The sequence below is a fragment of the Eumetopias jubatus genome, unplaced genomic scaffold, assembly GCF_037043125.1.
Source record: "Eumetopias jubatus isolate StellerSeaLion01/CBP00866 unplaced genomic scaffold, mEumJub1_p1.0 scaffold_1, whole genome shotgun sequence".
NCBI lineage: Eukaryota > Metazoa > Chordata > Mammalia > Carnivora > Otariidae > Eumetopias > Eumetopias jubatus.
The window spans coordinates 149,033,051-149,055,270 of NW_028274807.1; the positions used below are offsets into that span (position 1 = coordinate 149,033,051).

Below are 22,220 nucleotides of genomic sequence, written 5' to 3' on the forward strand. Positions count from 1 at the left end.
CTCCAGCAAGCCAAGCCCATGTGTATGGTAACACCCCGGCACCTTCAAAGTTCCCGGAAGGTGTGAGCATTTGTCCATGTCAATTTGTGTCCTTCACAGTCCTTGGTCCAACACTTTAAAAGAAGACCAACAGGGAATCACAACCCAGTTATTATATCTCAGCCATCTGTCAAAGCTGGATTTCATGAACCCATGCCACTCACTCTTCCTTTGACGCCCTCATTTTATACAGGGGGAAAATATGACCTGGACTAGCAAAGTACTGACCCAAAACCACACAAAAAAATCAGGAGTTGAGAGGGAACTAGACTCCACTGAGAGCAGGACTCTTTGCCCTCCACTTTTATGAGCTAATACAATTGAGACTCACTTTGTGTTCTTCAAAATAGACTTTCAGCATAACCCCCATGAAGGAAATCATCTCTCCAAGTCTCTGAAAATCAGAGTTTCAAGCCTGTTGAAGTCTGGCTGGTGCCTCTGGAGGGGAAAAGGAGGGCTGATGTAATACATTGGGAGCTTGACCACCTACACACCTCAACATGGTGATGTGGAAGACTGAGGTTTTCTTTCCCAGAGGTTCAGAGAAGTGATGAATGAAATCTTTAATAAGGGAAAGAGACTGAACTCTCTCTAGACCTTTCACTGGAGTTCAAAATAAGATGGAAGCCAGGATGATGGCCTGGACAGGGTAGAGCATAGGAGGGATTCCCTGTCTCCTTCTACCAGTAACTTCTGGAACCTAGTGTAATGCTTTTCTCTCTGCCTGCACTCAGATCTCCCTGACAAGCCTTATAGCGAAAATCCTGCAGTATTCTGATGTGGCATCCATCAAAGCCCTTCGGACCCTCCGTGCCCTGAGGCCCCTGCGGGCTCTGTCTCGATTCGAAGGCATGCGGGTAAGACCTATCTCCAAACTGCTCTGGTCTGCAGCATTTGGTACCCTTCCCCCCTCCCACACCTTCCATGCTCCTGAACCTGAGCTCTGGACCTACCCTAACAGGTGGGCTCTGGGTCCTCGCTTCCCGCTGGGATTTTGGTGGTGCTGCTGTGTCCTAATGCTCTGGTTTTCCTTCGTGTCCCTTTATGAGCACTCTTTCCCTTCTCAACTCAAATATCATGTCTATCAACACTCAGACTCACACTTTCCTGCTCATAGTGAAGTGATCCTGCTTCAACATCTCTTACCTCCATCTCCCCACCCTGCCTATTGTCCTTTTTACCAAAATCTCCAGAACAACCCAAACCCTTCATTTTCCCAAGACAAATGAGCCTTTCCTCTGACACTCCATTTAAAGGTGGTGGCACCATCAGCTCCAGCACATGGCCACCATCCGCTGGAATGCATCCTCTCCAACACAACGTAGTCATGAGGTCCTATGGATTCTTCCCTTTCATCCACCCCTTTCCTTGCCCATCACTGTCACCTCCACCTTGCCCTCACTCTCTTCCTCACAATGGAATGCTCACAAGCCAGGCCCTTGAATTACTGGGGGGGGGGGGCAAGGGACTGTTAATTTGTCCCCCTCCCCTTCTTAATTACAAAAGGCTCCAGGTACTAAAAATGAGGTTTTGCTTTCTTCCACCATTGACTCAAAGAAGACATTCTATCTTCAAAAATAAAAGTGGACTTTAAAAATTCACTTGTGCCTTCACAAACACTAGGAACTTATGACTGAAATAGTTTGAAATTTGTTTTATTTTATCTCTAGTTTGCTGCTTTACAAATAAGCAAGTTTGTGAATATGGATTTCAATTTTCACTGATTCTTGACTAAGGCATACCTTGAACTATATTTTTAAAAGTCCTTTTAAAATAGTATTTCTTAAATACTATAAAGCAAGGTCCTAGAAGTCTGTATGTGCAAGCACAACACACATACTCATACCCCTAAAAAGCATGTGTGTACTATAAGTTCATCCATCTTCTCAATCCTGGGAAAATACCCTAAAACCTGCCCAGAATGTTTAGGGAGAAGATCGAAACCCATCTTCAGCTGCCCAGTATCTCTCAGTCTTCTGAGTCTGAATTATTGCCCTAATTAACCCACTTCTCTTGCTGCTTCCAAAGGCCACTGGCTCATGAAGCAGATTGAGTGTAGACAGAAGTGGGATCCAGCAAGAAGGGTTCCAGATCCTTTTGCATTCGCCCCGCACAGGTGGTGGTAGATGCCCTGGTGGGTGCCATCCCATCCATCATGAATGTCCTCCTCGTCTGCCTCATCTTCTGGCTCATCTTCAGCATCATGGGTGTGAACTTCTTTGCGGGGAAGTTTGGGCGGTGCATCAACAAAACCAATGAGTACCTTTCTCTTGTGCCTTTGTCTATTGTGAATAACATATCTGACTGTAAAGATCAGAACCACACTGGCAGCTTCTTCTGGGTCAACGTGAAAGTCAACTTTGATAATGTTGCAATGGGTTACCTAGCACTTCTGCAGGTGGTAAGTCTGGAGATCAACCATGTCTCTTCCTTTGGCTACTTGATAATGTAGAGGGTCTGGTGTCTTCCAGAAGTTGCTATGTAGAGACTTTGCAAGGGGTAGCAATCAGTGTGAGCTGAAGTCACTACCTATTCCTACAGACTAGCATGAGGCTAAAGGACCTTACCCATGAAAGCAATGTCACAGTGGTACAATTAGACAAGTGTGGGCTGGCAGCATAGAATAAAGGGATGAACCTGCAGTGCAGTTGTATCAGGTGATGACTTAGAATTCACTATTTGTACAAAACAGACATGATATAGCCACCTGTTCAGTCTTCTACTACAGATCCTCTCCTAGACAGTAATAAATTGTATTACAGGTCTATTATAATGAAAGAGAGTGCTGGTGGTGATGACAGGCAAACACATTCACACTCCCATTCATTCATCCATACCTTGCCTCCATCCAGTCAGGTGTTGATGCAATTGCTTATACATTTGTCATGCAGTTACCCACACCTTCCTACATCCCACTGTTTGTTCATGCATTGGTTCAACAAATAATCCCTGAGTAGCTGTGGTGGGCCAGGCGCTGTGCTTAGCCCTGGCAGATATAGAGAACTGCCTCCAGGGGGGCCCATGCTCTGTGAGAAAAACAGACAAATAAGTGAATCAAAACAGAGTTCAGTGTAGACAATGCGCAGACACTGAGTGACCTCTGCTCCTTGTTCCTAGGCAACCTTTAAAGGCTGGATGGACATCATGTATGCAGCTGTTGATGCCCGAGATGTGAGTCTCAGCCTGCTGTGCCTACTGCCTTCCCTTCGGTGCATCCCACTCATATCAGTCTATTTGAAATAGACTGAAGGTGGCTTTGGTACCAGAAAAAGCAGTCCCCTGACAGCCTGGCTTTATCCCTCCCTAGAGCAGTGTCCAGCTGGCCCTCTATTGAATGTTTAAGCCAACCTCACCTGTTTCCCTACCAGGCACACTCCCCAGGCTTTTCAAGTTCTCCTGCTCACCATTGAGGAAAATATCAGATAACATCTCCAGGACTGTGTGTGAGGGCACTCCCTGGGCAGAGGGAGGAGTAGGGTGGTGGCTACAACAAGGGTATGTCATGGCAGCAGGGCGAGGAGATGGGTGCTGTTGAGGAAAGACCCTTTGCTGCCGTGGCAGAGCTGATGCCCTGCTCCAGTCCCCTCAGCCCACCTCTTGAGTTCACTCCCATGCTGTGCTTCTGATTCTTTGAGACTTGACTTTCTTCAGTGCATCAGAGCTTGCTCAGCAGCCCCTCCCCCAAGGGTGGAGGATTGAATGTCCACAGGGGCAACCCTCACAGATAAGTTTGGGAAGTCTATAGGTAAATGCTCCAGCTTCCCAATCCCTTAGAGGTACAATTCTGAGGTGCATTCTACACAATTCATTGGAGAACCCCAACAGGATGGACCGTCAGTTGCCCCGCAATGATGGCCTGCTTATCAACACCCTCTTTGGCTTTTCTTCTGCTTACCCTCTCCCTCCCTCAGTCCTGCTTCCTGACTCCTGAATAAACCACCCACCCATACCCAGGTTCTTGTCTCAGGGATGAACACAAACATACACCCACCTGCTCCTCATGTTTCACCTTGTCTGTTCACAGGTAAACTTGCAGCCCAAGTGGGAGGACAATGTGTACATGTACTTGTACTTCGTCATCTTCATCATTTTTGGCGGCTTCTTCACACTCAATCTTTTCGTTGGGGTCATAATTGACAACTTCAATCAACAGAAAAAAAAGATAAGTGGGGCTCAGGTGTTTCCACGAATCTTCCACTCCCTATCCCCTGGCTTCATAACTAAAGCCAACACTATTCCTAGCCCTCACATCTGACCAGGAGCCCAGTTTTAGCCTTTAACACCAATACCCACCTTTGCACCCTGATTGCAGCCCTCACCCCTGCCTGGTGTCCTGGGCTGCTGTGCTGGAAGAGTTGCATTTCTCTGTGTCAACAACATCCCTGATTCCGTCCGGGTCCCCTTCCACTCTCCCAGAGTGCCCAAAGTTCTTCCCAGCTGGAACCAGGTGTGCTGGGTATATCCCAGGTGACCTTCAGAAAACATCAACAGGGAAAGAAAGGGCTCCAGCACTTTCTGCCTCTGTCTGGAGCTCTGACCACCAGAAGCACTGGGTCAGGAGGCCTTGGCAAGGGCTAGAGCGCCAGTGTTGGCAGAATCCCAATCCTTCTTGGGATGGGGAGGAAGACCCTTGCCTCCATGGATCCTGACTCTGATGAAGAGGAACCGAATCCCAGATAACCTTTCATATTTACATTAAAATATTAGGGCATTAAAGGTGTAAAATGCTTTTTTGTTACCTGTATTAATCCTTTCATTTAACACCCTCCATTCCTTTGAGGTAGATAAAGCACCACTTTGGACTAATGTAAGCTGAGATCCAGAGGAAAAAACAGGGTCATATGGATAAGTCACATAGCATAGCACTGAGAGCCCAGCATTGGTTTTGGCATCATACAAACCTGGGCTTGCATTCCCAACTCAGCCACTCACTAGATAGCTGACCCTGGCAATTTCTAAAAAATCTTTCTCATCCATTCAATGGAGTTAATAATACTCATAGGATTCTGGTGAGGGGAAAGTAAAAACCTGTACAAGAAGCACCTAGTTTAGGGGTGCCTGGGTAGCTCAGTCAGTTAAGTGTCTGCCTTCATCTAAGGTCATGATCTCAGGGTTCTGGGATTGAGCCCTGAGTTGGGCTCCCCACTCAGCAGAGATTCTGCTTCTCCTTCTCCCTCTGCCCCTCCCCCTGCTCTCTCTCTCTCTCTCTCTTTCTTGCGCCCACGCGTGCGCTCTTGCTCTCGCTTTCTCTCACTCTCTCTCTCTCAAATAAATAAATAAAAACATTAATAAATAAAAGAAGCACCTAGTTTAGGACTGAGCTACTAAACTATTATAATTTAAAATAAATGTCTAATGGCATAGGCCTCCCACCTCTAGAAAGTCCTTGGCCAGAGTTCTGGGCATAAGAAGTGGGCAGCCCTTCTCTACCCCAGAGGGGCTCAGCAAGACAGCTGTGAAGTGCTGATCAATGTCATCAGCACCCTAGAAGGCTCTGAGACCATTCAAGCAATCCCTTCTCCCATTTTATAGATGAGGAAATTGAGTAAGACCTTGACAGGGAGTTGGCCATGTTAGGTGATAGAATGAGATAAGCCAGTGATGAAGTTGGGGAGGGGGAACTATATTTGCTGACTCCTTGCCCAGAATTTTCAGTGTGGCTCCACCCAGTGCTCGCAACCCTCTGCCCCTGCCCCACTGAGATGTCTCTCCCTGGAGGCTCTCTGTATGCACAGATTTTCTAAAATCTCCTCTCAAATCCCAGAGATCTCAGCCCATTTCCTGAGCATTTGCAGTGAACTCAGTTACACAAACATGCTATGGAAATGGGAAGAATTCAAATTATGCCAGGAAGTGAAAAGTGAGGGGTTGAATGAAGGAGGTCTAGAGGGTCCTCAAAGAAAACCCAAAACTAAGGGAGGAAGGCATTTTCGATGGTGGAAATTCTGGCACTCTAACAATAGAGGCAATGCAAATGGCAGGGCCTCAAGAGAGCCAATGAAGAGTTCTCCCAAGACCCTTGGATAAGGCAGGAACTGTCCTTAGCTCCTCCTCACCAGGAAGGGGTCAAGGGTCTGGATCTCAAGGTCTTTGCTGCAGAAGGCCCTGAGGGAAACTCCTGCCCCTGACAGCAACTATGCTTCCAGAAGCCCAGTGGATTTGACTAAAATGATCAGGCTGGATGCAAGGCTCAGATTTAAACTGATATTTACCTTCCCCTTAGGTTCTGCTCCCAAATTCTTCCCACCCTCTGCCCAAGCAGCACCTCTGGGTTCCTGCCAAAGAGAAACAAACAGGCTTTGTTCCAGAGACTCAGGCAGGGAGTCAGAGCTGAGGCTCAGTCCCACCCACTCTGTCACTGGTTGTGGCACCTGGGCAGGACACTGCTTGATTCTGGCCTTGACATTTCTTTCTGCAGAAAAGGGAGAAGGTGGAGATGTTCTTCTTCTCCAGCATGCTCTGATTTTGGTATCCCTGGGAGTTCTTGTTGCTTTAATAACAGTGGTGTGTTATCCTTTCCTGTACCTAGGGGGCCAGGACATCTTCATGACAGAGGAGCAAAAGAAGTACTACAATGCCATGAAGAAGCTGGGCTCCAAGAAGCCCCAGAAGCCTATCCCACGACCCCTGGTGAGCCCCAGAGCTTCCCTGAAGCAGAGTGTGTCTGGAAATCCAACCGATAGCTTATGCCTATGGTGGGTAGGGGTTAGCCAGCACTCTCTGTGAAGGGGGAAATCTGGGTTGAATTTGGGGATGACATAATGAGAGTTCCCAGGCCCAAGGGAGGAGAAGTCTAAAAGAAGAAACTCTGGTCTTCTGGAGTGTATATATCTCCCACAGGTACTCCAGATAGACCTGTTTAGGGAAGTACTGAGTTCCCCAACCAGTTTAAGTTTAAATCACAGGATTGAAGGTTAGGCTAAATGATACTAAAGGTGGTAAGAGCCCTGAGATGAAGTGTTTGTGTGGTTATGCATCATGATCTAGGTTGCAGTAAATCTCCAGCCTCACCCTACATTCCACACCATGCCTACAGTAGACAGGAAATGGACAAAACCCAAGCCCCTGGGATCCTGGCCCCTGGGATCCTGGCCAGTCATAGTCATGGTCAATAGGAACCAAAAGTTATCCCATTATTGTGTTTAAAGATTGACCAAAACTTAGAGCTATACTCGTTTGATTCCTTTATTCACAAAAACCCTAAGAGACATGCCCTTTTATTCCCCCATGAAATGTAACACTCAAACCTTACGTATTATCACCTAAGTTCTTCTCAGTCTTTCTCAGTGGAAAATGTCAAACCTCTAGTTGGCCTCTGCTGAGAGTGGATGAACAGGTTTGAGAGTGGGAGTATTGCTATGTAGGAAATGTACAATGGAAACTCTTCCAAGAATTTCTGAGCCATCAGAATGGAATTGACATCTTGTCCATTTACGTAACCTTTCTGTGGTTAAGATGCAGTATCTGTGAAGAAAACTACAGGTGCTGTCTAGGACACTATGCCATTAGGCCCTACCACCACCACTACCAGGGCAAAGCCTAAGGACCTATAACAAAGGAGAGGACCTTTCCCTAGAATTAGGGAAACATATATTCTGTTGGTCAAGGCATTAGGATTTCTAAATCAAGGCATGGAGTTTGTCTAAGTTACTAAAAACTTCATGAGCACATAGTCTTGAAAACATTTACGGGAGAAAAAAATGCTATGACCTTTGGATATACTTTACTTGGAAACAGTGGTCATAAATGTATCACTGTGCTCAATTCTGATAAGAGGTGTTATAATGAGGGGTGATAGGACGTTCACACCTCTGTAGGGGCAGAGATTTCCTTCCAAATCCCCCATCAGATCAAGATAACTGAGGTTGAGTGAGCCTTAAGGCTCAGGGAGTACCCCTCTGTCAGCCAGTCTAATGGGCAGGAACAGGCTCAGAATTAAAAGATGTAGGTAAATGGCTGAGTCCAACCAATCAGCATCAAGTCAGGGGAGGAGGATCCTGAGACTTACAGAGAAACAAGCAGCTGAGTCCCTGCTGGCCTTCACTGGTGGCTGGACTGATGCTGAATCTACTCCTGAACCGGACACTAAGGAGTCTGTGCTAGGGACATCCCTTGGCAAAATCATGGCAATTGTTAATACCTTGCCCTACACACTGCTCAGTCTCTCTATAACATCTCAGATTCTCCTCTTTTATCAACTAACCCCACAGGCCACCATAGCTTCCTCCTCTCAAGGAGGACAATTTCACTGGGATAGGATGAACTGCATTTCAAAAAGTGACACTGGAGAGGACACTATCTTAATACAAAGGTAGGAACCTAATGTTGAAATTCCAGGCACTACAGTAGGAGTGGAAGTCAATGGTTGGGCAGGAAGACCTATGACAAAATCACCATTTCTCCTAATCAAGCCATAACCAAGACCCTCCAAGGATGGCAATGGGGGAGGCCCACCACATAGATAAGGGAAGTGAGACCTCACAGCCCAACTGTGTTTCTGAGATTCATCATCCCTTTGGATGGGAAGGGGTGTATTACTAATTAACTATCAATACTGTACTAGCTTTAGTGGAGGGATGTGGCTCTCTCCTTAATACTCTATTCCTAGCATAACCAACACTTTTTTTCCCTTTGTTCCCCTTATCATAGCCGAGGCAAGGCTGGAACATTTAAACAAGACTTTGAAGTCTTAGGGGTCCCAAAGGACCCTATGCATCTGACTAGCAGAGCAGGGGCCCAAGCAGCAACTGCATTTGGCTCATCTCCAGGGCCTACAAATCTTGGCCCATCCTTGCTCCTGGCCAGTATCCATATGGCAGGCAATATCTTGGCACCCACCACCCAGTGGGACAAGCCTGATCATCTGCCTTCCTCAAAGTCCAGAACCAAGAAAGAAACACAAGGAAAACGAGAAATTCCCACTCCTACCTAAGATTCATCTTCCCAGATCCAGCTCGCTTTTCACTAGATTATTGGCACTGGAATGCTCATCTTCTTCCCTTAGCAGTCCCAACAGGTTGAGCTGGTCAGATAAGCTGAGCATTGACACAGGAATTCTGCCCCACAGATTCATGGATGCCGTTTCACAGCAGGACCAACCTGGAACACACACACACACACACACACACACACACACACACACACACACACACACACACTCCTCCTCACCACTGGCATAGCTCAAGTTCTAAATTGTATGCTTCATCCATAGCAAAGACTACAGCTTCCACAAGACTGGGAAATTTTATTCTATAACATTCCCTGCTATAGAAATTACTAAAAGCAGGTTTCATATACTTCACTTTATAGGAAAATAATAGGCTCTAGAATATCACATCATCAGTCACTCACTTCATCATCTCTGAGAGCACTGAGGGTTGCAAAGAAATGAACCCTGCCCACAGGTTAAGCCAAGAGCAGCCAGCAAGCTGCTCCATTCCCCAGCATCCAAATATCCAGGGCAAACTCAATGCCTACAACTTAGTAATGTTGTCACCTGCTCTGTTTAATTAACGGTTGTGTGGTCACGAACGGCCCTTTATTTTTTCACCATTTTCAGTGATGAAATGGAAGTTATTGGTGGTTCTTCAATACCCCTCCCACTCCAGAAAAGACATGGGCCAGCAGTTATGCCCAGAGCCAGACCAGACCCACTTGGGTCTGATTCTTTGCTCTAACCCGCAGGATAGCAACTTCTCCCCACCAGGAAACAGAAAGCAAGACCCAGCCTCTGTCACAGCCCTTCTCCCCCATGTCTGCTTTGCAGCTCCTGTGAGCTCCCTGATGAGACTCATGACAGGGTCCTCTCTGCCTCCACTCATGCAGAGCCCAGCACATAGTATACATTCAGTAAGTGCCTGTTGTATACAATAGAGTGGCCTTCTAATTTTATTTGAGGTGTGGGTAGTTCAGAGCTGTCCATTCTGTTATCCATTCATTCATCTATTTATTGAGCATCTATTGCATGCCAGATACTCTGCAGACACTGGGGATAGAGCAGTGAGCAACACATACAAAGTTCCTGCCCTCAAAGAGACTATAGTCCTGTGACATTGGGAAAAAATGGGTGTTATACACAAACAATGAATCATGGAACACTACATCAAAAACTAATGATGTACTTAATGGTGACTAACATAACATGATAAAAAAATTATTCTTAAAAATTAGTGAAAATCACACACATACCAATTCACAGGTTGGAGAGAGTCCTAAGAGAGAGAATGGGATGAAGAGCAAATGGTGCCTAGGACTGAGCCTTGAGGTTCTCTAACATCTAAGGGTTGCATAAAGAAGACTCAAAACAGAATAGCCAGAAAGACAAGAAAAGAACCAGGGAAGTAAGGCATGATGGAGACTAAGAAAGGAGAGTTTCAAGGTGGCAGGTGTGGCAAGCAATGCCAAAAATGTGTCCTTGAACTTACATTCTGGAGGTCATTGGTGATCTTAACGAGAACCATCTCAGTGACAGGATGGGGACAAAAGCCATTTGGAGGTGAATTGAGGAGTAAGTGGGAACAATGACTGCACAAAATGCCTTCAAGAATTTGGCTGTGAAAGTTTGGGGAGAAGTAGGGTGGTAGCTGGAGGGAGAAGTAAGGTTCAGGAAGATTTTTTTCCTTTAAGCTAGGAACAGGTAGGTCATTAGAGATTTAGCTAAGGAACCAAGAGGTAGTAGCCAAGAGTGGGCAAGTCTGGCCAAAAGCCTCACTCCTCAGTAATGAAGCCGAAGGACCAGGAGGTTGGTAAGTGGCAGCAATGAAGAGGAGGTGATGGTGAACTACTTAGATGACACAAGCTTTGAAGGAGGAAGGGTTTTGCAAGATGCAGGAGGAGCAAAGGTCTGGAAGTTACAGTGGGAAACAAGAAGGACTCCAAGCTTACCCTCTTGCCCTGGAGTACCTGGGGTGGGGGAGAATGAGCAGCCACTGAGTTTGCGGTTCTTGAACTCATGCTGTGCAGGCACTATGGGAACACAATGTTAAATAAGACATGGCCCCATCTTCAAAGAGCTCACTATTTAGTAGAGAAGAAGAGAAGCACACATGAAATGCTAGAACTCAAGACTGACTACAAAGGCTGTGGAAAGAGAGAGGAAATAGGCAATATGGTGTGATGTGATTAGGTGATTAGGGAGATCTCCCTGGAAGGAGTGGGGCTTAAGAAAAATGGATCACTCAGGACTATTGGATTTAGATAGCCAAGAGATGGGATGGGAAGAGCTTGCAAATGGTGCACCAGTGAGGAAAAAGTGCCCGGTGACTTCAAAGGGGTGGGAAAGGCAACGAGGACTTGAATTGAGGCACTGAAGTAGAATCAACTAAGAATAAGATTTTGGAAGTAGTAAGGACAGGACTTGGCTTCTGTTTGGATGTGGTGTGAGGAAGATAAGAGACAGATTTTAGAAAGCCATCTATGGAGAATGCAGCCTCTCCAGATCCCTCTTGTATGTTGGCCAGAATGGCCCTGATGGACCAACTCTTGTTTTTTCAGAACAAGTACCAGGGCTTTGTCTTTGACATTGTGACCAGACAAGCTTTCGACATTGTCATCATGGTCCTCATCTGCCTCAACATGATCACCATGATGGTGGAGACTGATGAGCAGAGTGAAGAAAAGACAAAAATCCTTAACAAAATCAATCAGTTCTTTGTGGCTGTCTTCACGGGAGAGTGTGTCATGAAGATGTTTGCCTTGCGGCATTACTACTTCACCAACGGCTGGAATGTGTTTGACTTCATTGTCGTGGTCCTCTCCATTGGGAGTAAGTGGGCTTACATGCGGTGGGGAAGTCCAGACTCTGTCTGGGGTTGTTTGGGTTGCTTTTTTTTTCAAAACCAAGAGGGCAACAAACAAACTTTTTCAATACACATTATATGTTAGAGGATCCCAGTATTTGCTGCTTTCCAAGAGTGGCAGATTTAAAATGCCCCGTCCTCTCTGTGAAGTGGAGAGTTTCCACTGGCCTTCTCCATGCTGTCTCAAAGTGTTTTTAGGCACCTACTGTGTGCATAGCCCATTGCCTGAACTTTGGGGCTGATGGGGACAATCACTCCTCCAGAGAATATAAGATGATAGAACTTCCAGTGGGCCTTATCTTGATGTGAGGTGAGTCATTAAATACTTTCTGGAAAAGGAGGTGGCCAGAAGAGTGAGCAAACACTAAGAATGTTCAAAGGAGATTCTTAAGTCAAGGATCTGCAATTAAATCTTTATATAACTGTCCACTTAGGGAATGTGAGTGATAGATAAGTCAAAGATCAATGCCAAGAGATCAATGCTCTTAGGGCCTAGTCTGGGTGTTTGAATGATAGGCCCAGTATCTGGGGTCCAATGAATGTTCAGAGAAAACTCATAAAGTCAGAAGCTAAAGTGGGGAATGGAGCCACCACAGTTGAGTGCTTGCTGGTACTTCTGAGGACTGGGCTGGGCTCCTTGGATCTTCACAACAGCTCTCTGAAGGAGTGTTATTATCCTCATTTTATACATTTAAAATTGAGCCTCACAGATTAAGAAAGTTATGCAAGGTCATATAGTTTGTAAAGGGTAGAGCTGAATTTAGACCAGACTAATGTCCTTCTTTTTTAATAATTTTTTATTGTTATGTTAATCACCATACATTACATCATTAGTTTTTGATGTAGTGTTCCATGATTCATTGTTTGTGCATAACACCCAGTGCTCCACGCAGAATGTGCCCTCTTTAATACCCATCACCAGGCTAACCCATCCGCCCACTCCCCCTAGAACCCTCAGTTTGTTTTTCAGAGTCCATTGTCTCTAATGGTTCGTCTCCCCCTCCGACTTACTCCCCTTCATTCTTCCCCTATCTTCTTTTTTTTTCTTAACATATATTGCATTATTTGTTTCAGAAGTACAGATCCATGATTCATCAGTCTTGTACAATTCACAGTGCTCACCATAGCACATACCCTCCCCAATGTCTATCACCCAGCCACCCAATCCCTCCCACCCCCCACCACTCCAGCAACCCTCAGTTTGTTTCCTGAGATTAAGAATTCCTCATATCAGTGAGGTCATATGATACATGTCTTTCTCTGATTGACTTATTTCACTCAGTATAACACCCTCCAGTTCCATCCACATCGCTGCAAATGGCAAGATCTCATTCCTTTTGATGGCTGCATAATATTCCATTGTGTATATATACCACTTCTTCTTTATCCATTCATCTGTCGATGGACATCTTGGCTCTTTTCATAGTTTGGCTATTGTGGACATTGCTGCTATAAACATTGGGGTGCACGTACCCCTTCGGATCCCTACATTTGTATCTTTGTGGTAAATACCCAGTAGTGCAATTGCTGGATCGTATGGTAGCTCTATTTTCAACTGTTTGAGGAACCTCCATACTGTTTTCCAGAGTGGTTGCACCAGCTTGCATTTCCACCAACAGTGTAGGAGGGTTCCCCTTTCTCCACATCCCCGCCAACATCTGTCGTTCCCTGACTTGTTAATTTTAGCCATTCTGACTAGTGTGAGGTGGTATCTCATTGAGGTTTCGATTTGGATTTCCCTGATGCCAAGCGATGTTGAGCACTTTTTCATGTGTCTGTTGGCCATTTGGATGTCTTCTTTGGAAAAATGTCTGTTCATGTCTTCTGCCCATTTCTTGATTGGATTATTTGGTCTTTGGGTGTTGAGTTGGATAAGTTCTTTATAGATTTTGGATACTAGCCCTTTATCTGATATGTCATTTGCAAATATTTTCTCCCATTCTGTCGGTTGTCTTTTGGTTTTGTGGACTGTTTCTTTTGCTGTGCAAAAGCTTTTTATCTTGATGAAATCCCAATAGTTCATTTTTGCCCTTGCTTCCCTTGCCTTTGGTGATGTTTCTAGGAAGAAGTTGCTGCGCCTGAGGTCGAAGAGGTTGCTGCCTGTGTTCTCCTTTAGGATTTTGATGGACTCCTGTCTCATATTTAGGTCTTTCAACCATTTGGAGTCTATTTTTGTGTGTGGTGTAAGGAAATGGTCCAGTTTCATTCTTCTGCATGTGGCTGTCCAATTTTCCCAACACCATTTGTTGAAGAGACTGTCTTTTTGCCATTGGATTCTTTCCTGCTTTGTCAAAGATGAGTTGACCATAGAGTTGAGGGTCCATTTCTGGGCTCTTTATTCTGTTCCATTGATCTATGTCTCTGTTTTTGTGCCAGTACCATACTGTCTTGATGATGACAGCTTTGTAATAGAGCTGGAAGTCCGGAATTCTGATGCCGCCAGCTTTGCTTTTCTTTTTCAATATTCCTCTGGCTATTCGGGGTCTCTTCTGGTTCCATACAAATTTTAGGATTATTTGTTCCATTTCTTTGAAAAAAGTGGATGGTATTTTGATGGGGATTGCATTGAATGTGTAGATCGCTCTAGGTAGCACTGACATCTTCACAGTGTTTGTTCTTCCAATCCATGAGCATGGAACGTTTTTCCATTTCTTTGTGTCTTCTTCAATTTCTTTCATGAGTATTTTATAGTTTTCTGAGTACAGATCCTTTGCCTCGTTGGTTAGATTTATTCCTAGGTATCTTATGGTTTTGGGTGCAGTTGTAAATGGGATCGACTCCTTGATTTGTCTCTCTTCTGTCTTGTTGTTGGTGTATAGGAATGCCACTGATTTCTGTGCATTGATTTTATATCCTGCCACTTTACTGAATTCCTGTATGAGTTCTAGCAGTTTTGGGGTGGAGTCTTTTGGGTTTTCCACGTACAGTATCATATCATCTGCAAAGAGTGAGAGTTTGACTTCCTCTTTGCCGATTTGGATGCCTTTGATTTCTTTTTGTTGTCTGATTGCTGTGGCTAGGACTTCTAATACTATGTTGAATAGCAGTGGTGAGAGTGGACATCCCTGCCGTGTTCCTGACCTTAGGGGAAAAGCTCTCAGCTTTTCCCCATTGAGAATGATATTCGCTGTAGGTTTTTCATAGATGGCTTTTATGATATTGAGGTATGTACCCTCTATCCCTATACTCTGAAGAGTTTTAATCAAGAAAGGATGCTGTACTTTGTCAAATGCTTTTTCTGCATCTTTTGAGAGGATCATATGATTCTTGTTCTTTCTTTTTTTAATGTATTGTATCACGTTGATTGATTTGTGGATGTTGAACGAGCCTTGCAGCCCAGGGATAAATCCCACTTGGTCGTGGTGAATAATCCTTTTAATGTACTGTTGGATCCTATCGGCTAGTATTTTGGTGAGAATTTTTGCATCCATGTTCATCAAGGATATTGGTCTGTAATTCTTCTTTTTGATGGGGTCTTTGTCTGGTTTGGGGATCAAGGTAATGCTGGCCTCATAAAATGAGTTTGGAAGTTTTCCTTCCATTTCTATTTTTTGGAACAGTTTCAGAAGAATAGGTATTAATTCTTCTTTAAATGTCTGATAGAATTCCCCTGGGAAGCCATCTGGCCCTGGGCTTTTGTTTGTTGGGAGATTTTTCATGACTGCTTCAATTTCCTTAGTGGTTATAGGTCTGTTCAGGTTTTCTAGTTCTTTCTGGTTCAATTTTCGTAGTTGATACATCTCTAGGAATGCACCCATTTCTTCCAGGTTATCTAATTTGTTGGCATAGAGTTGCTCACAATATGTTCTTATAATTGTTTGTATTTCTTTGGTGTTGGTTGTGATCTCTCCTCTTTCATTCATGATTTTGTTGATTTGGGTCATTTCTCTTTTCTTTTTGATAAGTTTGGCCAGGGGTTTATCAATCTTGTGAATTCTTTCAAAGAACCAGCTCCTAGTTTCGTTGATCTGTTCTACTGTTCTTTTGGTTTCTATTTCATTGATTTCTGCTCTGATCTTTATTATTTCTCTTCTCCTGCTGGGCTTAGGCTTTATTTGCTGTTCTTTCTCCAGCTCCTTTAGGTGTAGGGTTAGGTTGTGTATTTGAGACCTTTCTTGTTTCTTGAGAAAGGCTTGTATTGCTATATACTTTCCTCTCAGGACTGCCTTTGCTGTATCCCAAAGATTTTGGACAGTTGTGTTTTCATTTTCATTTGTTTCCATGAATTTTTTTAATTCTTCTTTAATTTCCTGGTTGACCCCTTCATTCTTTAGTAGGATGCTTTTTAGCCTCCATGTATTTGAGTTCTTTCTGACTTTCCTCTTGTGATTGAGTTCTAGTTTCAAAGCATTGTGGTCTGAAAATATGCAGGGAATAATCCCAATCTTTTTTTGTACTGGTTGAGACCTGATTTGTGACCTAGGATGTGATCAATTCTGGAGAATGTTCCATGGGCACTAGAGAAGAATGTGTATTCTGTTGCTTTGGGATGGAATGTTCTGAATATGTCTGTAAAGTCCATTTGGTCCAGTGTTTCATTTAAAGTCTTTATTTCCTTGTTGATCTTTTGCTTAGATGATCTGTCCATTTCAGTTAGGGGGGTGTTAAAGTCCCCCACTATTATTGTATTGTTGTCAATGTGTTTCTTTGCTTTTGTTATTAATTGCCTTATATAATTGGCTGCTCCCACGTTAGGGGCATAGATATTTACAATTGTTAGATCTTCTTGTTGGATAGACCCTTTAAGTAGGATATAGTGTCCTTCTTCATCTCTTATTACAGTCTTTGTTTTAAAATCTAATTTGTCTGATATAAGGATTGCCACCCCAGCTTTCTTTTGGTGTCCATTAGCATGGTAAATGGTTTTCCACCCCCTCACTTTCAATCTGGGGGTGTCTTTGGGTCTAAAATGAGTCTCTTGCAGACAGCATATTGATGGGTCTTGTTTTTTAATCCAATCTGATAGCCTGTGTCTTTTGATTGGGGCATTGAACCCATTTACATTCAGGGTAACTATTGAAAGGTATGAATTTAGTGCCATTGTACAGGCTAATGTCCTTCTAATGAACTAGCTGCCTTCTACCAACAACCAAGAGAATGTCCTTAGCCTTCTTGTGGTTTAGGCAAAGTTTGGCCCTACAAAGGCCAAATCCCAGTGCACCAGCTTTACTTTGCATTATAAATATATCCTGACCTGTTATATCATGACCTGCTTACTTTTCATGTCAGAGCATAGCTGTAGATTTAATTTTCCATTGATTTACCATCAAGAGCTAACAGCATCTAAATAAAACTTGGCAGCTCTTAGTCAATCTCCCCACCCTGGTGCTGAAACACAGCCTTGGGTTGTGTTTATTTGTTTGGGAGGTTTATGTTTATTTTTGTTTTCTGTTTTGTTTTCCTGTTGCTGGCTGTTTTTGGTTGGAGGTTTGTTTTGTTTGTTTGCTTTCCAAAGTGAGAAACTCTAAAGGTCATTTTGACTTTATAGTAGAGAAAAGAGCTTGCTTATGTGACTTCCCATGTCAACACTATAGAAATAAAATATACTCAAAGTACTCCATTCTATGCTGGGGACACCTTAACTACCAGTTCCTATGACCTACACAGCAACACCATCCACTGGTTAGAAATCAGTCATAGAGACAGCTGGAAAACAAGTGAAAGAACCCACCTCTTCATCCTTCTGCCCTTCCTCTCTCCCTTTCTTCTTTCCCACTAGCAAGACATGGATTGAGTATCTAACTGTTGCAAGTATGAAGATTCACACTCCCTTGAAGTATTATGTAGACTGGTTGGCTGGCAGGATCTTAGTAGATTATACAGACACATACCCCTTGCTGTGGAAAAATATCCCTGTTAAACTAGCTTTAAGAAAGGGGCTTTCTTAAAGATTTTATAATACAATATTATAATTACTTCCCAAATCTCTTCCCATTTCCTTCTTCCTTCCAACACAATACTGTGACCACCCATATTCATATGACAAAAGGCAAGAAGGGGAAGAGGGTCAAGGGAAACCTGGCAAGGAGAGAGAGCTTGCCACCACACTCCTCACCATTTGTCCTAAGAGGTTTTGAATCCTGTCTGACCTAAAGGCTTCACCTAATCTTTTGTGGTCCCAATAGGCCCCAAGATCAAGCTTCACAAATCTTCAAGTTAGATATCACATAGGGAGACATATACATTCTTCATCTTTCCAACTTTGTTCATAGTTGGGGGTGGGAGGGCCATAACTGACCCTAAACAAGCCCATCTCCAGGCCCTAACATAGAGTTCAAACCCAGCTGGAGATGAATGAAACAAATAAAAGCCATTATGCAGACAGCTAGCCATTCAAAGCCAGTCTACTTTAGCTGTCAGCAAGTTGCCTGACTCTTCAGACTCCCTTATAATTAACACCAGGCTCTGTACAATTATCCACAGGACCATGTGCCAGGAACTGAGTCAATCTTCACAGTAGGAGAGGGGGAGAGGAATCACAGGGGATCCTGGCCTTCACAGAGCACAGGACCAGAAAAAGGCATGTCCCAAGGCTGAATTCTCAGGGAAGAGTAGGGCCTGTGTCATAGACAAAAAACAGACAAGGGCCGTGTACATGTGGAATATGGGGCAGTCACTTCCAGTTAAACTAGGCTGCAGAAGATAGGGTTTTGACCATGGAAGTTGACTAAGAAGACATTCTGGGTGGAGGGAAAGAAAGATAAGAACATGGTGGGAAGTGTGGGACTTACTTGAGAGAGAAAAGATTTATGCAATGAGCACATACTGAGCTCCTACTTTTTTTTTTAAGATTTTATTTATTTATTTGACAGAGAGAGAGAGAAAGCACAAGTAGGCAGAGCGGCAGGCAGAGGGAGAGGGAGAAGCAGGCTCCTCGCTGAGCAGAGAGCCAGATGTGGGGCTCGATCCCAGGCACCTTAACCCAGACACTTAATTGACTGAGCCACCCAGGCACCCTGAGCCCCAACTTTATGCCAGCCACTGTGCAAGGCTCAGAGTGCCCAGAGTCCTTGAATACAAATGCTTACATGGAGAGCAGAGATGGGAGAGTGTGACTGCAGCCAGCTTTGTCAGGGCTCATGCTTGCAAGTACTAATTAGATCATTTCCCCCTCTTCTAAAGGCCTGATATTTTCTGTGATTCTTACGTCACTTGAAAATTACTTCTCCCCAACACTCTTCCGAGTCATCCGCCTGGCCCGAATTGGTCGTATCCTCAGGCTGATACGAGCAGCCAAGGGAATCCGCACACTGCTCTTTGCCCTCATGATGTCCCTGCCTGCCCTCTTCAACATAGGGCTGCTGCTCTTCCTTGTCATGTTCATCTACTCCATCTTCGGCATGGCCAGCTTCCCCCATGTAAGTTGGGAAGCTGGCATCGACGACATGTTCAACTTCCAGACCTTCGCCAACAGCATGCTGTGCCTCTTCCAGATCACCACATCGGCTGGCTGGGATGGCCTCCTCAGTCCTATCCTCAACACAGGACCCCCTTACTGTGACCCCAATCTGCCCAACAGCAATGGCTCCCGGGGGAACTGTGGGAACCCAGCTGTGGGCATCCTCTTCTTCACAACATACATTATCATCTCCTTCCTCATCGTGGTCAACATGTACATTGCAGTGATTCTGGAGAACTTCAATGTAGCCACGCAGGAGAGCAGTGAACCTTTGAGTGAGGATGACTTTGACATGTTCTATGAGACCTGGGAGAAGTTTGACCCAGAAGCCACTCAGTTTATTACCTTTTCTGCCCTCTCAGACTTTGCAGACACCCTTTCAGGCCCCCTGCGAATCCCAAAACCCAATCGGAATATATTAATCCAGATGGACCTTCCCTTGGTCCCTGGAGATAAGATTCACTGTTTGGACATTCTTTTTGCCTTCACTAAGAATGTTCTGGGAGAATCTGGGGAGTTGGATTCTCTGAAGGCAAATATTGAAGAGAAGTTTATGGCAACCAATGTTTCAAAAACATCCTATGAACCAATAGCAACCACCCTCCGGTGGAAGCAGGAAGACATTTCAGCTACTGTCATTCAAAAGGCCTATCGGAGCTATGTGTTACACCGTTCCGTGACAATCTCCAACCCCCCAGGTGTGCTCAGGGCTGAGGAGGAGGCTGTGTCACCCCCAGGTGAAGCCTTTGCTGTATTCATGGCAAATGAAAATTGCACACTCCCAGACAAATCTGAAACTGCATCTACCACATCTTTCCCACCATCCTATGACAGTGTCACTAGAGGCCTTAGTGATCAAGTCAACATGAGCACATCTAGCTTAATGCAGAATGAAGATGAAGCTACCAATAAGAAAGCAATTGCCCCTGGGCCATAGTGAGGACACTCCAGCACGGACCTACCCAGTTCTGATGTGACCTTCTGCTCTTTGATAACTCTTTCCCACTGCAGGTGGCACCCAGTTACCACCTCATCAATGCATGCCACTGGTCACAGTGTCAGAACTGGGCAGAGAATGCATTTGGTGCCCACCTTCGGAGAAGCCCTCAAAACCAATGGGAGTCAGGAGCCAAGAGCATCTCCACTGTGGCAACCCTTTTGATCTCTCTTACTTTCCAGAAAATGTCCCTGGTCCTTTTATTTTAATTGTGACCAGAGCTTACATTTACTGTGATAAACTTCTCAGGACCAGAACTTCCAAAAATATATGGCAAGGATGTTGCTGAAGGTCCATGTTAGTCCTCTGTGAAACACCACACTGAGATTGACAATGTTATTTAGGATTTTTGCATGACTGCATGTTGAGAGCTGCCAGACAATTGCTCCTGCCCAAGGTAACACCTGTGGTCTATGTCATGAAAGGCCTTTGAGATATCCATTAAAATTAATATTTTTAAAGGTATATCAAGACCAATGTTACATCTTAAAGCATCATTTTTAAAAATTATGTGATACTGACATGTGTCATAAATCATTTCTTCATTTTCAGAGTTCCTGATATTATTTTGCAGTTTGAGCTTGAATCTGGGTGGAGCAGGAAGGAACACTGTCCTGAAAGTTTGTTCTAATCCTAAGTATTACACCAATTGCCATGCTGCCTGCACCACACTCTTTCCCCTCTGACGCTCAGTTTCCCCAGTTGTAAAAGTGGTGGGAAGTGGGAAACAAAATGGACATTCTCTATAGCCCTTGCATTTCTTGTTGTAGAACTCATTGGTGGTCTGCCCTAATTTAGAAAAGGAAAACACTCTCTCCTGAAGTTACAATGGCCAGACTTTTCTGCTGTGTAGCTAAAGAGGTAGCTTTTGGATACATTCCAGAACCTGTTTCACATCTCATGGTCAGACTTTAAGAAGGAAAATTTTCACATTGCCCTTGGGCCAAGATTCCATAATTAGTATAATCAAAAGAAAAGGAACATTTTGAAAAAGATGATCTGGAAGATAAAAGGTATGGTCAATATTTTCTTAAATACATCCTACAATTAAGTACCTTTTATATGACAGGCACATTCTAAGTACAAGAGATAATGGAAACTAAGCCCCAAATGATTAATTGGATTTATACAGTGAGTGGAGAAAGGGTTGTCAGAAAAGAATATTCAGGCCAAAAAATGTGGTGGGTTTTAAGATGAAGGAGAGCAAGGAGTTTGTGTGACAACATAGGACATAAGGATCATAGTGACAGCCATGATCTTCTATTAGCCCTTGGTACATTTCCTGCCACAATGACAAGGATCAGGTCAATTTGTTGACATATATTTGATCACTTCATAAGATTCCCCATTTATATGATTACAAAGCCTAAAGACTAGTCCACCATACATGCCTCATGGGTACAGATTTTCTGAGGTCTTGATCTCCTTTCTCTGTTACTGTTGGCCTATCAGAGGCTGAAAGGCTGTCAAGATGTTTGTTGGGGTTTGTCAGCACCCACAAATGTAGGTTAATAAGACAATGATGGAATAGCTGAGGGTTGGGCTGTCCCAGCACAAATCAGATGTTTGGTTTGTATCTTAAGGATGAATTCAACAAAATGGCTCTTCCTCACTGGTTCCACTGAACAAGGGAGCACAGATATTAATGGTGTCACTTCAACATCTAAATCCCATGCAGTCAATGAAAATGCCATCTAAGACAGCTGGATAGACAGAGAGCTTGGGGACTGGCTTATTTTTATGTTATGTGGAAGAATTAAATGTACCCAATCATCAGACTAGTTTTATTAAGTAAATGATATTATTCTCAGAGATATTCTTGATACATTTTTTGTCCCAGGCTGTAAGTTGAATTGTGCACCCCCCCCACCAAAGAAAAGAGACGTTGACGTTCTAACCCATGGTACCTGCATATGTGACCTTATTTGGAAATAGGGTGCAGACCAATCAAATTAAAACACAGTCATACTGGATTTAAGTGGGCCCT

The 22,220-nt window shown here is 44.1% G+C and overlaps 1 protein-coding gene across 5 annotated transcripts in view; it reads left to right on the forward strand.

The window, feature by feature from the left end:
* SCN10A (sodium voltage-gated channel alpha subunit 10) overlaps positions 1-20,173 on the forward strand; it is a 93,057-nt gene extending 72,884 nt beyond the window's left edge. For 4 of the 5 annotated variants that reach the window (XM_088021408.1, XM_028107093.2, XM_028107095.2 and 1 more), the window contains 7 exons: positions 774-896; positions 2,156-2,440; positions 3,157-3,210; positions 4,064-4,201; positions 6,565-6,669; positions 11,533-11,803; positions 18,960-20,173. In XM_088021408.1, coding sequence (XP_087877534.1) covers positions 774-896; positions 2,156-2,440; positions 3,157-3,210; positions 4,064-4,201; positions 6,565-6,669; positions 11,533-11,803; positions 18,960-20,173 — 2,190 coding nt within the window. Of the gene's footprint in view, positions 1-773; positions 897-2,155; positions 2,441-3,156; positions 3,211-4,063; positions 4,206-6,564; positions 6,670-11,532; positions 11,804-18,959 lie in introns of all 5 variants that reach the window. The other variant, XM_088021416.1, reaches the window with a different exon arrangement.
* The last annotated feature ends 2,047 nt before the right edge of the window (positions 20,174-22,220 follow it).